Source organism: Nipponia nippon, unplaced genomic scaffold, assembly GCF_047370975.1.
Source record: "Nipponia nippon isolate SJK-2023a ecotype South Korea unplaced genomic scaffold, ASM4737097v1 scaffold_5, whole genome shotgun sequence".
Lineage (NCBI taxonomy): Eukaryota > Metazoa > Chordata > Aves > Pelecaniformes > Threskiornithidae > Nipponia > Nipponia nippon.
Window position 1 is genome coordinate 56,111,259 of NW_028262369.1, and position 17,889 is coordinate 56,129,147.

Genomic DNA, 17,889 nt, shown 5'->3' on the forward strand with positions numbered 1-17,889 from the left:
AGTCTGTCAAGAGTATACATGTGTGAAGAAGTTTGGTGACAGCTGTGGGCTAAAATATGTTGATAGGGAATAAAAAACACAACTGATTTCAATGTTGACTCTACTTAATTTCACACACAAGTGTTAAAACATATTAGTGAGTATTTTACTGCAGTCTTCAGTCTTGCTCACTTTACCCTATAGGTTTAGTTACCAGAGGATTCGAACATATTAGGGGAACCCAATATATCCTAATACAAAATAATCTTTAATTTGATAGCATTATTTGCCAATCTTTTTTTTTTAATTGTTCATGAACAAACACCACCCTTTTAAAACAACCTCTACAGGAACAATCTTAAGTCACGTGAATACCATGCTGCACAGAGCTACGCAGTTCTTTAGGAGATTCTCTTTTTTCCTTTTGCAGACTAGTATTCTACACTTGTTAGGGATACTTACCGCAAAGGGATTTCAATGGTTACTAAAACCTAGTCCACTGTCATAAGCACTGCATCTTATAACCCTTTTGCCCTGTTCATAGGATTGGTAAAGTTTTGTGACTTAATATGTCCCAGAACTATTTTACTCTAATGGTTAGAAACCTTTTTTAAATTGCCAGCCTAAATTTATTCATAACCAGTTTATACCAATTTGGTTTTATGACAATGATGGCTTTTGGTTTAAATAGTTCATCTCACTGTATGACATGTATATTGACAGGAATTATATCCTCTTTCAGCTCTGTCTTTTTTTTTCCCCTAAAAGTGCCAAACATTTCCGCCTTAAAAGAAAAAGCTAAGCTCTTCCTTCCCCTGATTTTTCACATCTGTTTCAGATTTTAAATCATTTTGATTGAACAAAACTACACAGTATCCCTGAGGAGATTTCATCAGGACCTTATTTGATAGCATGAATACTTCCCTATCTCTGTAGAAAATACCTCTTCTGATACAATGTAGGTTCTTTGCATAATTTCACAATCACTCTTTCCATCCTGATAACCTCTCATATCATTCTGTTTGGATTTAAATTCCTTTGTCTGGATAGCTGATTTACATAAGAGGCACGGTATTCCCATTGCGTATTAAATAACAAATTATAAACTCGTTTTTCCTTGCCAAAATATTTACTAATATTAACTATATGAGCTACCTTCCATAAAATACTGACACAGTATTCCCACTAATTTAGAGGTTTTCAGCAGCCATCCAGGTGCTTTCCTGGCATTTCTCTCCATAGATAAGTGGCATGTTCTGAAGGCTAGACAGGGAGATAAGGCAAAGTGTAACTTTTATCTTTAAACTATATTATGCTTAAGTTAAGACCTCTCATAAGAAATTGGGCTCAGTTAATAAGTGTGCTCCTCAGTGCCAGCCTTTGGCTTCATCTCTACAATTTATAACAGATTCATGGTCAGATGAACACTTGTTTATAGAGACCAGGGAGTGTGGATACAAAGCAGCTGGTTTTTGCCTCATTGGCATACAGTTAGGGGGAAAATAGAAATGCTAGCACAGAGTCCATAGAGTCCATATAAATTTTTCCTAATTTTTTTAGTTTAAAAGTTGGACTCCATCTATTTTAAATGCAAACAGGTTATATAATTTAAGAACTGAAAAAAATGTAAGGCTACTGGACATTAAGGAAAACAATTGCCATGTCTATTTAGGTGCAACTAAACTTTAAAATCAGTCTGTCTCCTGTGATGCAAATGACAGGAATAAAACAAGTAGCACAACATTGTTTTACTCAATAGCTGAGAAATAATGACATTTCCATCAAGTTTCAAGTAATCTTCATTTTAACATTCTTTGTTGTTCTCTTTAATATGTGGTTTTCCAGTTCTCTGTCCTATTATCTTGATTTCAGTCATTCTATATCTTTCATGAGCCTGTAGTACATGACCTTGATCCCATTCGAATCAATGTCAAACAATGGTGCAAAATAAAGGCCTTCATCTCTGGCACTTTGGTATTTACATAAATATGCATTACCCAATTTAACCAAAAGCAGAATAACATGTATTCTCTGCTTTTGAATATGATTTCAATTATAATAGGGAATGCTATTTTGAAATTTAAAAAAAAAAAAAGGAAGTTAATGATTTAATTGAGATTTTATTTTTTTCTACGTCATTACTGCCTCTCCTGAGACTGCCAAAGGCAGGGAAAAATAACGGGAATCAAAATACCATTCTAGTTCCTGCATAATTGTTCCATTGTTGGAAAACAAAAGTCATACAGCAGTCTCCTGCTGAAATCTCCTCCAACACATTTTAAAGTACTACATGCAGTATGTGCAACTCACTGCTCTTTTTATGTTATTTTTATTGAGACCATTTAATTCCTGTTAATTGTAAACACCTAGTCCCAGTGTTAGGTTGGTCATCCTGAGCTAGTTCCTATGGGCAGCTGTACTTGATAGGTTTTGGCAGAGAGATACAACGGGTCATCTTCTATGTATGGCTTGGATGCCATTGCTCTGGAGACATAGAAAGAGAGCTGCTACTTGTCACAGTCCCATCAGTTCTTTTGGAGCCAACTCCTTCCCCAAAGGAGAGGTATACCTTTATGTATTCTGCAGCTACTTGCCACATTTGTGCCATTAAAAGGAAAAAAAAAAAAAAAAGGGAAAAAAAACGTCTTCAGTCATCTTCTGTCTGACATGCCATGGATGTTAAAATGAAGTGTGATGACTTTCCTTCTCCTTTACTCTTAAAATGTCAGGTCTCAGGTGTGGACTTTAAGGGCTGAAGTGAAGAGCAAACAGAAAGGAGGCCTTCCTATTAGCACTGTTTGGAATGGCACTTTTCTTTCTTGTTAATATGACTCAGCTGAGTCAATGCAGGCCTGTGTTTTCCCTTTCCTTACCTCTCCATTCAAATCAGGACTGTGGCCCTGAGGGATCATTTTCATTAGGTAAAAGATAGGTGAGGGAATGAACAGACCAATTAGACTACAGCCTGGGAAAGCTCATAGAAAAGCAACAGGGATTAAATTTACAGTGTGGGGTTCATAACAAGGTCACCATGTTCTGTACTACTTACTAATGGGACCATATTTTACAAGGAAACTTTGCAGTAATGTTTGTATTTGGAAGACTAAATTAAAAAATGCAGCTTTTCTTTTGATTCAGGTAGCTTGTGCCTCTTTTGACTTCCCACCCCATTTCTTGAAAGGAATAGGCAGAGGATAGAAATAAACACAAGAAACACTTTCTGTGGGATTGTGTAAATTAAAGTCAATTGAAACCTATGCACAAATCCAAATAAGTATTAGAGATATGATCACAGATCTATAAAACTTAACAATGCTTCTGTAATGATAGCTGAGAGGAGAAAAATTCTCAAAGACTTGATTGAAAGAGCTGAAATGAAATACAATTCAATCTTTCCTGGTTTTAGCAAGATAATTTTGGTTCAGTGTTGACTAATACAGAATAATAGGAATAAAATGTGCTGCCTTAGTCTCTGCATTATAGGCTTTACATTATTGGTCCTGACAGCTGGCTTTTAAAATGCAGTAAATATTGGGCAGCGCTGTTCTGTTAAGACAAGCCACTTCATCAAGCATATTTCCAAATCACGCTTTATTTTCAAAATGTGTTTAATTTCTCTATATATGGCAAAGCAGCCCACTACAAAATTGACCTGCAACAGAGTGCCCTCTACTGCATGTATTTAGGAAAGGAAAATAAAGTAAGTTCCTTAAAAATAAAGTCTTTACGAACTGAGACCAGCAGTTTTGTCACAGGCCACTGGACATGGAACTAAAGGATAGTATATACATATAGGCATATATCACTTTTACCTTCTTCTAAAGAGCTAAATACCACTAGGGAATAATGATTTTAAATAGGTATGAAATTTGCACAAACTGTTTCATGGTTTTAAATTAAATCAGCCTGTGTCTTTCCATACCAAAATGGTCTGTGTTTATAGGTTGGAGTTATTAGGGAAGTTAACAACCTGTCCTATATTGCCCTGCTGCTACCCCTTTCTCTTTGCTGCCAGGAGGGATCTATAACATGAAGTGAAAAAGTCTCTCTGCTTATAGATTTGTTTTCTCAGTCCTTAATCTCTCATGCTCCCTCATTTCTTCCCGTCTTTGTATTTGCCATTAGGTCACTACTATTAAACCGAACCCTCTTTTTCATTCCCATGTTCTTGATAAACCTGTTACTGAGTTATACCTCTTGCAAATGACTAAGAAGATATTTCACCAGTGCTGCCTCAAAAGAGTAGAAAATGACAGGTAACAAAAGTATCATGAAAGCAATTCTACAGCAAGGCACAAATTCTCAAGCAGACCTGTATTTTTGAAGTCTTCCCTTGTTTTTTTTCTTTTTTCCCCTATTCAGTCTGAATTGGGCCAGCCTAATGCTGAGTTTTGTGATGGAGCAAACATCTGCAACTTCTGTAGAAATGCACAGTGGCTCTTACTGCTCAGTCCCTCAGGGATGAGAAAACTGCTTCTCAAAACACTGGTATAAACTAACATGAAACTTTTTGAGTCACTTTTGAAATGCCCTGATTTGTACAATGAAGTCCATGCTTTGCCAGCAGTATCCATGGAGCCACAATTTAATTCTTAAAGTCTCAGCTTATGTCTTGAGCCACACTGAAAGCAATTGAACGGGATCTTTCTGCATGATCAAAGGTGTTCCATGTTAGCCTTCTGCATTCAAAGATGGTGTTTGAATACCTTAGGACATTTTTTAGTATGTCACTAGGGCAGAGTAGGTAGTAAACAACAATGTTTTCCAAAGCAACATAATCAATTACCAAAAGTTCTTTAAACAAAATAGAAATAACACAAGCAGGCATTTCTGTAGTACACAGTGCATATATGGCCTTGCATATATTTCAGCAATTAATTTAGTGTCTATGGATTTGTTCCCACATCTGAAACTTTCCCTTAAGGAAGCCCTTGTAGATAGTTTACAACTTCTAAGGATGATATCTCTGTAATTGCTTTCCCTTTGCTTCATACCTGTAAATCTTGTATCTTGTGCTAAATCCCTGTCGACTTCTGTCCACAAAATCTGTGTATTCCTGTGAGCGATGGAAGGGTCCCTTATCAGAGAGGAGCCAGTCGAAGGGGCTTGTGGCATGCTGATCCGAAACAGCAGCAACTGCTAAAACCCAGCAATGAAGACTCAGTGCTATCCACTCCCATAGAGCCATCAGAGAGAACAATTCAGCACCAGCACTGCATCGCCATACCATGCTTCCACTGGGGACTTAGAGCCTTCATTCTCTTAGCTTTCCCTCAACACCTAGACAAAATACACAGTCAATTAGATAAGCACACACTAGGCATCCCTTGGAAGTAGAAACAAGTTTCCTTTCTTTCAGCTTAAAGAGATAGTGGCCTCTACTTTATTACATTTTACATTAGCATAAACCCCACTAGGCTAGTTAACAGTGGAGTGTTTCAGTACTTCAAATGCTGTGAAACTAACGTCTTCATTAACATCACCAGTGATAATATTTACTGTTGAAGGGAAACCTTCACAAATTGTCAGGGGAGGGATTGTTGGGTTTTTTTTCCAATAATGCTAGTCATTAATGAAAAATATGCAACACAAGAATTATTGCCTGTTAACATCAGTACAAAATCATTCAGCAATGTCTATGCATAAGGTCGCAGTGCAGATATTGGACAGAAAACAGATGAGATTCAGAAGACCCAGATTGCTTTCTTTTTTTATGTCCTTGGAAAAGTCACTTAATGGTTTGTCTTCACTACAAATGTAGTTAACAGACTCACGTTATTCTGTTCAAACTACCATAGTTGGACAAAGAGTGACTGCATTGATCAATAGCAATGGAGCTACCCACAGTGATGAGTTCAATGAGTTATTCAAGCTCCGGCTGCTACAATTTTGAGTATCCCTAACAGCAGCACTTGACTTGCAGTCCAACTCACTCCAATCCAATGGATCAGCCCAGAAACACTATTTAAATTGAGCTTAAATAATTGTTTGGGTGCCCAATCAAAAATCAAGTATTAACCATAGCCTCATGTAGGAACTCAGTGAAGACAAGCCACAGTTTCTCTCTCTATGTCAGTCCCATACCTGTGAAATGGGATAACGATTCTATATCCTGCTCAGATTTTGTGAAAACATCTAGTCAAGAGCATGAAGTTCTCAGAAATACGGAAATGACAAAAGTCATGTAAATTCCTAAATATATAGAAACAATCAGTTATAGTTTTCAGTGTAATGTAAAACAGCACAGAATTAATCAAATATTAATGTGAGAGCTTTCATTTTTCTAGCTGACGAATCTACAGGGAAAAACATTTTTTAATTCACATTCACTCAAAACAGCACTCATCATGACATTTTTACAGTGCTCTTTGCTATGATTTTTTTTTACTTGGCAGGAGATTTTTCTTTACCATCAGTAATTTAATTTGTAAGTGTACCCTAAATGAAGGAAGCTTCCAATAGAACAGTTCTGCAACTGCATACTCAGTACCACCCATCCATTGTAATGGAAATGGTGTAGCTGAGTAAATATGCTCTGTGCATATATTCTAGACATTAATATTCTGAAGAGTCTTTTGTATAGATTATAAACATATCAGCTGCAGGAAGTTAACTGCCTCCAGAATAGTACAGAAGTTCATATGAACCAACAAGAATTTACAGTCTGAGAATATAATAATCTGCCTATACAACCAGAGAAATAGTCAACGTTCATTGTCTTCTTAGGCACAAATGTAATTGTAACATGATTTGGACCTGATCCTGCAAACAATAAATGTGTAAGTATTCATCTCACTGAAAAAAAGACCCTATTCATGTATTCCATGCTGAGCATATGCCAAAGAACTGAGTTGTAACTGTAAATGATTACAACGATGCAGTGTTTTATGATCATAAAACACAGATTGCATGAATTTTATAAATCCTTTTGAAATTACATTCCAGGAGTCTACAGCAAAGATCCCTCTAACTTTTATTGATACTCTTAAGCAATCGCTTACATGCAAAAAGCCTGCAGATTTGTGTATACTATATGAAGTTTCAATATCTTCTTCCTAGGTTGGTGGTTTTTTTCTTCCACAGATTGAAGTTCATGTATGTGAGGTTACACTATTGTGTAACCTTCATGACATCATATGAAAAAGCATGCACAGATCTGAAGCAAAACTGAAAAGGAATAGATTGCTCTCCTGGCCCATAAAAGCCATGATGATCATTCAGTTGCCATTTCCTGTTGAAAGTTAGCTCAGTGTGAATGAAGAAGACATGTCAGTCACTTCCAGACAGGCCAGACCTGCTTTTGCATCACAACAGAGTGAAAATCCACGAATACTTCTGTCCCCTTTCTTCCCACCAATCAGGGTAAAATATATTGCACGGCATACTCATTCCCCTCCATCACCCTTTTCATAGACTAGAAAGACCCCAGACATAATTTCTTTACATTATGTGACGCTACAAAGGGCATAATGAGAATTTTAATTTTCATACCTACTGCTGTTGTAAAATTGCTAGCTAAGATATAAGGTTCTATGTTCCCTAAATTATCTTTTCTATTGAAAAAGTCATGTAATGGTTTAAATTACAAGAGGTAGGAGTTTACTTTTTCGTGTACTTATTAACACTAAAGTGTTTCAGGCCATTAAACTGTAATGATGACTAACTGAGTCCCTTTTGAATTTAAAACGATAATATTAGGATTGGAAAATGAATTACTTTGTATATGTAGCATCTTTCTAAAACTAGAACAAATGAGGACTTGAAAAGGAAGAGTGAAGAGACCTGCTCTATGGGTGCCTTGATGCTACACCTCATGGCATGTCATAAATTAGCCACTGGCAAAAAAACCTCAGAGAACCTGTGTAGTTACAGAAGAAAATAACCCCCTTGTTTTAAAGATATATGAAGGTATTTTCCAAAAAAGTATAAATATACAGCTAGTCCTCAGGGAGAGTAAAATAATGTGTGTATTTCTAACTGATACTTATCCACTTGTCTATATTGTCCAGTCATCATAGAATCAGTCTCCACAGCATTAGTTCTCATAATACCCTTGAGAAGTAAACTTTTACCTCGATTTAACAAACAAGGAACTGAAGCATGAAAAGACCAAGCCTAAGATTTTTTTAAGCTGTTAGAGGGATTGAAATGTGTATTTCCTATTAAAAGATAATTTAGAAAATTCTAGCCTAAGGAATTTTCCTAAGGTTACAGTGTGAAAAATATATCTAAATTTTAAATACTCAAATTCTCTAACGAATGCAAATGACCTGAAAACATTTTTAAAAGACTGTTACAGACATGTGGAATATACAAATGTTGTAGTTACAACAGCCATCACAAAACTCCAGGGAGGAACACTCTGAAATACATTTGTGGTAGAGCACCTGCTGGTTTCAGGGTGGGATGTGAGAACTGAAAAATAAATGAACACCTGTTAAGTAACAGAAATGGTGGATTTTAAAGTGGAGAAGACACTCTGTAGAGAAGACACTTCAAACAAAACTGTCGTGTCAACATGCTGCCTCTTTAAAGTGCTAGCTTACAGAACAATTACTGGGTATAGGTGCTCACCACAATTACTTTCTGTTATCCCCAAGGTTTCACCCAGCTACCACTTGCAAATGCTAATAAGTTTTCAGTCCTTCCTCTTCTAAAATCTGAGGTTAGACTGAATTCAAGAAGCATAATGGGCTGAATTCTTCTTTGTTAGAAATCCATTGTCTCCTCACTGGTGTTATGCAGAATGAATTTGACTCAGCATCTTCTGGAAATACCATAGCTAAGTCCTAGCTTTCATCAACATGTTAAGGATGCTGAAGACTGGTAAAATCCATGCATTTACATCATCTGAGAATATAGTAGTGGCAAGCGTAAAACAAACTTTGTGGCCACTGGGACAAATTTCATCAAGCTTCAGCTGTGAACAAGAACACAGGAAGTCTGTAGTCTTTTTGTTGTCATCCTATTGTACGGCAAAACCTACCAAATTCAGTCCTCCTTTTTTCATGCAAATATTTTTTTAACATTAGAAGTGGTATATAATTGCATATAGGTATTTTATGAACTCACAAAGCTGCTGTACCTAAAATAGTACAAATTGAAGTGTCTGCTTGATTTTTGGGTTGAGCTCTCTTGTTTACAGAATATGAATTGATAAATCATGTATACTAAGATATACAGAATAATATAGGGCCAATCCAGATGTGTGGACAGCAGCGTTCAAGAAAAAGCAAATCAATAAGTTTAAATCCTTCCTAAAATGGAAACAGTGTACAATTTTTCTCAAGGAAAAAAAAAATAGAAATCTGTGGTAACCTTACTGCATGCAACCTTTTTTTTTCTCTAAGAGGTGAGAGAGTCATGTATAAAACAAATGAGCTAGTATGCAGTAGAGATAGACCTAGTAAGTAGATCAGTCCCTACTGGTTCACCAGTGGAGTAACTTTATATATAAGAGTCAATAAAGTTGATGTTAGGTATCATCAGTAGTTTTTTTGGGCCACATCTACACCTGTGGTTCTCAAGAATCAAAATAAAATAACTGTACACTAAATGTACAGATATTTTTTATAAGATCAGGGGTTTTTTTTCAATATTTCTCTCTCTTATGCAAGTCTGGGAGGTGCTGTGGCCTTGGTCTGAGATGCCCTCTCCTCTGTTACACATGGAACAACGTCCTTGCAATCTCTGTCAGCATCACAGAAATGAGCACAGACTTGCCTCCGTCATTCCCTCTTTCTCTTTGCTTCTCACAGAGATCTCCTTCTGACAGTGGAAATGCAGAAGACCAGGATCTCTCTGAAGACCTTCGGTTTTTATGCTCACTAGAATTCTGTGAAAATGCTGAAACATCCCAGCTCTCCATGGAAAGATTGAGAATCCTCTATGCTGAAGTGGGATTCTCCTGGCTGTAACTTCCCATAATGATGAAATAAAAATTTAAGATTGTTATTCTCAGATATGTTCTTTCAAAGGAAAGTAATAAGTAACATCAGAAAACACTATGTGCATCTCTCCACAAGTCTTAGAAACCTTACTAAGATGGTGGATTTTTATGCAAAACACAAAGCCTAGTTTTCTTTGAACTAGTCAAAATAATAATTAATAAGTATATATCCCTTTAAAAACAAACAAACAAAGAAAAAATCTGAGAACAGATGAGAGGAATACAACCAAGTCTGTTTGTAGGTAGTTAGATTTCAGTAAGGTACTCCATCCCTCCATTCACTTATAAGCCTTAGTGATTTCAAAGTTACTACTTTTCAGGAAGTACAATACTAGGTATAACAGGGTACACTTAATATTTCTTTTAGGTTGCACATCATGGAAAACAGGAATGAAGTAAATTCTTTATTTTCTGTTATACAAAATTCTCAGGAATGATACCAGTGACTTTAACTTTGAATCAATGGCAAGAAGCAGTGAAGCTCACAGAAGGCAATATAAGTCAGGACCATTTTTTTTCAAAGGTATTTTGACACTGAAAAATGGAAAGAAATTTTTCATAAAGAATAAAGCAATAGTCTGAGTCTCAGAGATTACTTTTATGTGCTACCATGGGTTTATCACATTATCTCTCTCTGCTTTCACTTCCTCATCTGAAGTGTGATGATCATGTTGTCCACCTTTGTAAAGCACTACAGGACCTACTCATAAGAACTCTGTGTTATAAACAGTGATTTTTTTTTTTTTTCAAAAAGCAATTTTTCACATGTTAACAACTTTAAATGAATGAGACCTGGGGAGGCACCTGTCCTTGAAATTCTTACACAGTCCAGTGTACATGAAACACCCATGAAGCTGATGACATGCTGTGGAAGAAAAGAGCCAAAAGTTCTGCTGTCAGTATCAGCTACAGAGGAAGAGGGTATAGCAGACAGCAAAACAGCATCTCACCTGTGCTCTGCTCTCAGCCACCACATGGATTCTCTTCTTCAAAGGAAGATACCCAAGTCCACAGAGTGAACTGTCCCAAGCTGAACACCCTGAAGGCTAGCAAAAGGACTCATGATCTGATATGGACTATTCTGTCCTATGCTCATAGGCAACTGATTGACAGTGGTTAGCTTTCACGCATTTTGAGAACCACCAGAAGGCTGGTGCAGTAACAAGACAGCCAGCATGTACATTTGGTAGAACAAAGAAACAGAACAGGGATTGGGGGAATTAAAGAACAGAGACGTCTCCCTGCCACCAGATCCAATACACGCAAGCTGCAGGGTACAGCTTGTGCCATTATGCAAGAAGTAGAAAGCATCTAGATAGACAAAATGTATTTGTCAACAGATGATTTTCAGTGAGTGGGGCTGAATCAGCTTGTTCTCTGTTATTCACTGTAAGCTACAATAAGTAAGTCCTGACCTAGGAACTGTCCTCAGCAGAGACTCAAAAGCAGATATGTAGGCAAATCTGAAAGGAGAAAATAATTCTGTGTCTAACATCCTTAAGTGAGTTTTACATTCCAGGCTTAAAAATAAGTGGAGTCCTCATATCAGGTCCTGGTATCTGCTTTGACTACATACACCCTAAAGCAACACCTTCTCTTTGTTCAAATAGAGCTTCACCCACTGCCGGATTTCAGCTTTCTTCTCTCTTCTCTATGTGAGACAAGGACAAGATCCCTGTAACTATGTCCTTGAAAGGTGAAACAGAGAACAAACAGGATGTTTGATTTTCTTTTTTTTTTTTTTTTGTAAAAGCAATCCTGCTATTTTTTCCTCATCCCAGCCTTCAGAGAAGAGGAGCAAAAACAAAATGCACCCACAGAAAGAGAGAGCATATGTCAGACATCATCAGGTCTGTCTGAAACGTGAGAGTTGATTGCCACAGGTTACAGCTATTGCCCACGACACATGCCTAGGTGTTTGCTCTGTCCCTGCAGAATTTCACTCCTGCAAATGCCTGTGAGTCTTTAATTGGATGTACCCACATGCTTTCTATTGCATCTCGGTACAGCTAGTGCTGGTCTCCTTAGACCTTGGAGTAGGCACTGTCAGGTGTACCGAGGTAATTGTTTTAATGCCTGATATTTGTAAAAGACTTATTTTTTTCCTTTGCTGCCCAGATCATGATGTATAAATTCCCTTAGGTGCTTTTTCAATCTGTTAATCTAAGTTCATCCTCCTGTGCAAACTGATCCTTATGTGTTTTAGCTGATGACATAGGGCACCATCCCCAAACTGCAATTTCAGTCTTTCTACCTTAACAAGTGGATCTGTTCCTGCAGGGAGCACACTGAGGGGAAGAAATTAGCTGTCAGGGCCCTGAGTGCACAAATGGGCCTCAATGGCCCTGACTGGCCTCACCTTGGGCCTCAACCCACCCCTGGGGGCTGACCAGGGGCTCCTCGACCTTCAGTCCCTGTCTGGGTGGTGTTGGTACGACTGCCCCAGCCCCCGCATCGGTGCTTGGGCTCCCCGATTGGACCTTGGGCCTGGCCACACCTCTCCTTGCCTGGAGGTAACCTCCAGGCTTGGCTGCAGACACTGGCTGCTTTAGCCCTCATTCTGTGCTCCTAAGCCCCGAGGAGCTGCACTCCTCGACCACATAAAGGCAGAGTGCATGGTTTATGAAAGCATGTGAGGAGTCTGGATGCCTCAAACATGAATTATGTAGGTGCATAACAGAGAGAGAGAAATCCACCCAGTCTTCATGGTGTCTCAGTTCCTCATCTTTAAATGGAAACTAGTACCTAAGTCCTTGACAGATAACATCCATCAGTCGTGCAAGGAGCTAAAATGAAGTTAATTTCTGGAACAGCTAAGCAAGACCCTGACCAAGCCTTGGGTTTCAGTTGACCACATCCAGGATGCCACAAAGCCACAGCAAAATCTGCTGCTTCAAGAGCTTTAAACCTGCTCCAGGCTGGATGACTGTACTTTAGCAACCATAAAAGTTCATAGGGGATTAAATCTTCATCTTTCCAAGTCCATGAGTGCACATGGAGTGTCCCACGTGCAAAAAATCTTTGCATGTAGAACTGTGTGTGACATTTCAGTCTTAAGTCACTCTTCCGTTGCACAAGTTACGATAAGCGTTCTCCCAAGTCATCCACAAATTTTCAGCTAAGACATTGGATGGTATGAAAAGAGTTAGAATGGAAACAGAACAAGCTCTCTTTGAACAAGTTTGAGATCTGTGTTACAGGAAAAGAAAAAGAACAGCATAGGGAGAGTTTCCGGTCCAGTATTTCCTCAGGCACAGGCTGACATGTACCACTGTGGCATACAGTCTTGCACACTGGAGCATTCGAGTTTGTAGAAAATCCTAATTGGAGACAGATATTTAGAAACTTGCATTCCAGCTTACTGGAATTTTTTAAAACTCAACGCTTAACTTAAAAATGTTCAATATTCATTGCTATGATAGTTGGGTGTGTTTTAATGCCAATTAAGTAGATCCTTAGGATTTGCAAAGAGTGAACCCTAAAATTAAATATTAAACTATCACTGGAAAGTCATGAAGTACTAGTTCTAGTAGTAGATCTCCTTTTCACCTATAACTTACTCCCCAGACAGCTTTCTGGCCCAATTTATCAACTAAGTATCAGTTGGCTATGAAAAGAGCATGCATACTAAGACACATATAAGTTAGCTATATCCAGTAAACCACATCAGAATAACAAACATCTCTTACCTGTTTAATTTCATCCTTTTACTATTTTTAAAACCCAGAGCTGTTTCAGTTGTTGCCATCTAGAATGGGAGGAAGCAGCTATTTACAGGTTGCACACCAAGGCTTTAGTTATAGGTTTTCAAGTCTGAGGACCAATCCAAATATAACTGATTACTTTCTAATGCAGAAGGAGTCATATCAAGCTAAACTGAGATGGGGTGGGAGGAAATTTTGCTCACCAACAGTTTATTGAGATGAAGAATATTCAGTTTGTAGAGGAAGGAGAGTACTTGGAGCAGAGTTACCTTGAAGTATAGCTCTGATTTTACTGTATAACCATTGACAAGTCCCTTAACCTTATTTAATTATAGTTTCTATTCATAAGATCAGGAAAGAGGGGTACTGTGAAGCCTGAACAATTAATGTCTACAGAGTACTTTCAAATCATTGGATGACAACAATGTCATAAAATAAAAAGGAAGATGTTCATTCTACTAAAAGAGTGGCTATTTTTGTTGCTACTTAAAATTTCTCTTTCTGGAGATTCTGCAACAAATGTTCAGAAAAGGATGCAGAGGAAAGGAATTATCAGTCTCAGACAAAAATAGAAGTTTCTTTGATGCTGTTGAAGTGCTAATATTGTTTGTACAATAATGAATAGAAAAAATAATAGTGTGTAACTGTGCTCTGGTCTTAAGAAGAGGGCCAAAGAAGCAATGAACTCAATTGACTGTAATGAGGACATATTTACAAAATCCAGTTTACAGCCTAGTTTCATGTACTTCCATCCCCTCAGATATTACCTAACCTAATCCATAATCCTGTTCATGGTTCAAAATGCTATCACAAAAATAACATTTTTTGATTTCTAAGAATGAATTTTTCAGTTTAGGAACTGTGGCTCAGGTATGAGATATAGCCCTGTAATTTTAGCTAAGTGATACCTGATCAAGGATTTGCACTATTCTTGATTTTATTTTCTATGTGAAAATGAGTGGTTACAGTTTAGATCAGTAGTTAAAAATAATCTCCATAAAGATCTAAAGGCATGACATTTTTCTTTCACTGCACTTTTCCAGATACGTTGCGATAAGAATGGATGATTTTATATATTTTATTTCCTAACATTGATATTTAATAGAATGATAATGTTTTTGTTTTTCTCTTCTGTCATATCTTTCAGAAAAAAGTGCTCCAGAGCTCATAGCAAATTTTACAGCTGATTTCACAGATGGTGGAGCTGTTTTTCAGCTGGATGGTTAAAACTCCTTTCAGGTTCCCAAGCTTCAACCTTCATGCTAGCAGAAAAAAAAAAAAAGCTTATACCACCACCGTCCTCCTGTCAGAAACAACTTGTAATCTGTTGTGCAAGCTCCCTAGACAGGACTCATAGAGGATTCAAAAGACCATGGTTCTACATCTGATCCTACTGTAAACTGTTGCATGACTTTTCGTAAGTCCCTTTGCCACAACGTTCTAAGCCTGTGACTAGTATATGGGCAGTAGCCAGATCCTCTTAAATATTCCTGTTATAGCTATTAATTTTTTACAGTGAGAGTAGGGACTTTATGGCTGACTGAGCAAAGATTCAAGCTTCAGCAAGCCAGTCTGGACCTAATTGCATCTCAGGATGGATAATACACAAAGCTTGATTGTACAAGTAATAATTATGTCATGTGTACTGGGCAGCCTTTTATCTCATATAAGTATAACACCAAAGCTTCCTTGTAAGTCTTGATTTTTGGCAAATTTAGAAGACATTTCAAAATTAGAGAGAAAAAAAAAAGTCTGCCTGCTAAAAGATGTCTTTCCTGTGAACATCATGTTACAAGGAGAAAAAGTCTGAGCTTTAGAGTCTCATCACAAATTACAATCTCCCAACTGTTTTAATTTAGCTATGTGATAGTCTAAAACCACATTAGTACAAAATTATCACTATTTCGTGTTGTAGCTCATAGAAAACACATTCTGATTTAGTAGAAAGGTGCTAAGCTAATACCGAAAAGCTTTAAACTTTCAGCTAGTATCTTTTTAGTGCAGAATAAGAAACACATAGTCTGTTTTAGAGATTACAGGTCACTGCAGTCTCTCTAAGTATGAGAAACATAGTTTTCTTTATTATAACTTCTTTTTTTTTCTCCAGAAAGACTGAGAAAATGAAAATGTTCTAGGCTTTTCCTAGCCAAGACAAACCAGTATGAATAAATTAAGCTGTTTTATAAATAAGAGTACCTTTCAAAAAAAGCCACTACTCTCTCTTCATCTAATGTAAATCAATCTAATAAACATATGCTAACAGATACCTTAAAGGGTACTTAGTAAGTTACTAAAGCTTTTACTTTTTAAGCCAATGAGTCAGATTCATATCTCACAGGAGCAATGATTCCAAAAGAGAACATCACCAACTAATGGCCATCACCAACTAATGGCTCTATGTGAAATAAATTCATAGTCTCCAGAAACTGCCAGCAGGATGAGTCTCAACTGGCATGAACATTGTTGCTTTATATAAACAAGCATCTTCACTAGAAATGTTGGTACAAAACTAAGGAATAAGGTGATTAATCCAAGAAATGCTGAGCATCTACACATTCTTGAGGAAAAGAAGTGGGTGTCAGCTCTGCCCTGTAGATCAGCCAGCAGTTCAGGATGGAAGAACAAAAGGTTAAATGCTGACATTCTGCTTACATTGTTTTAAATCTTTCCTTTTGTTTTTACTTATAGTAAAAACAAGTACTAATATGATCACTGTCAAGTTGCTAAAGTACACATATATCTATAAATTATATGTATATAAAACTTCATGTTCAAAATTCAGCAATTCTAGACTTTAGGGCTGCACATTAAGTACAAAACAAACAAATAATATTATTCAAGATAAAATTTGTTGTAGTAAATATTTGTTCTGTCTGTCCTCCAAACAGCTAATAAATAGGGATCAATAATGTTTTAGATGAAAAATAGCTAATTAAAAATATACTCTTGGGCTGCTGCCTCAATCCACAATACCATTTTTCAATATTCAGTGGTATTTTTCACCAGTGATGTTAAGCATCCTTAGAAATAGAGATTTCAAATAGAGAAAGAAAAAAAAAAAGATGAGGAAGAAATATATTTATAATGGATTTTAATAATCCCATTTGACTTCAGAGTGGTCATCCATGTTCAGTTAATCAGGTGTTTTTGTTATTTCCAATAGATTTATAAGTACTGAAAGAGCTAAATTAGCTCTACAGAGTTCTCAGTAGTTATGAATAATATGGGATTAAAGGTATAGAGTAGTCCTCTGATTCCCCAGATTTAAGTCCTTTACTTGGCAATGTATAATAAATACCTTAGAAACCACTTTTCTCATTAATCAAGTACTGGTAGATGTGGCAGTGAAGGTGTTACTGCAAATTAGCAGAATTTTCTAATCACCATTAATGTGACCGCTACAGCAAATGTATCTGACTCACAAGCCTTAGGATCTCACCTCATTATAAGAGAAACCACTACAGTTTAATAGTCTTAATTTAGCTAACAGTATATATTGCCTGGTCAATCTTTTTTTGAAGGTGGAACAAAATCTGTAACCTTTGTGAGAGGCTCATTATTTAAACATGAAAAGCTTTGACATGGTAGAGAGTGTCCTTCTTTCCTCATCAGTGCGTTATTTTGTGGCACATAGAGCAAGTGGAGACTTTCAATGGGAGACAGGAAAAAGACTGTGCTAAATAATTGACCACATGGTATGAGCCAGGGCAAAAGAGTAAGTATACATACCATGTGTGTGGAGAGATGAATGGGTAGATATGTGTAGTGCGTATCATACATATTTATATCTATGTATGCATATGTATATACAAACTATGTTTATGTATGCACACTTACTGTGGTACATATAAATGATTAATTTCAGAGCTAGGAGACCAAATTATTCTCATTACAGTTTTCAGCAGTATGATGACTTGAGTCACAAGGTACTGAATGCCTGCAGCTCAGTGGGACACTTCAGAAAATGGAGATCTCTTAATGTTCCTCAACTTCGTGTAGAAAAATGTTGATTTATCAATGATGATAGAGTACTGAGACCTAAAACAGTGTAAGATCAGGTTAAAAATTCTTCAGTTCTTTTATATTTTAAGACTCAAGATATGCAAAGATATATGCAAAGATATACATTGCTCAGTATGCAGCATGTAACTTCATGATGCTTGCTTTTTTTCCTAAATCTGAAGTTCATTTTGGTTCCAAATTATTATCTTGGAAATTGAGCTTGCTTTCAGTGAAGTTAATAGCAATGCTCTGATC

General features: G+C 36.9%; 1 protein-coding gene across 4 annotated transcripts in view; it reads right to left on the reverse strand.

Annotated features, from left to right (window-relative positions):
• BRINP3 (BMP/retinoic acid inducible neural specific 3) overlaps positions 1-17,889 on the reverse strand; it is a 227,506-nt gene that overhangs the window by 204,082 nt on the left and 5,535 nt on the right. For 3 of the 4 annotated variants that reach the window (XM_009473679.2, XM_087732583.1, XM_087732582.1), the window contains exon 2: positions 4,974-5,259. The exons of the other annotated variant lie outside the window; for it this stretch is intronic. In XM_009473679.2, the coding sequence (XP_009471954.1) occupies positions 4,974-5,209 (236 nt within the window). In that variant the 5' untranslated portion in view covers positions 5,210-5,259. The remainder of the gene's footprint in view (positions 1-4,973; positions 5,260-17,889) is intronic. 4 annotated transcript variants of the gene reach the window in all.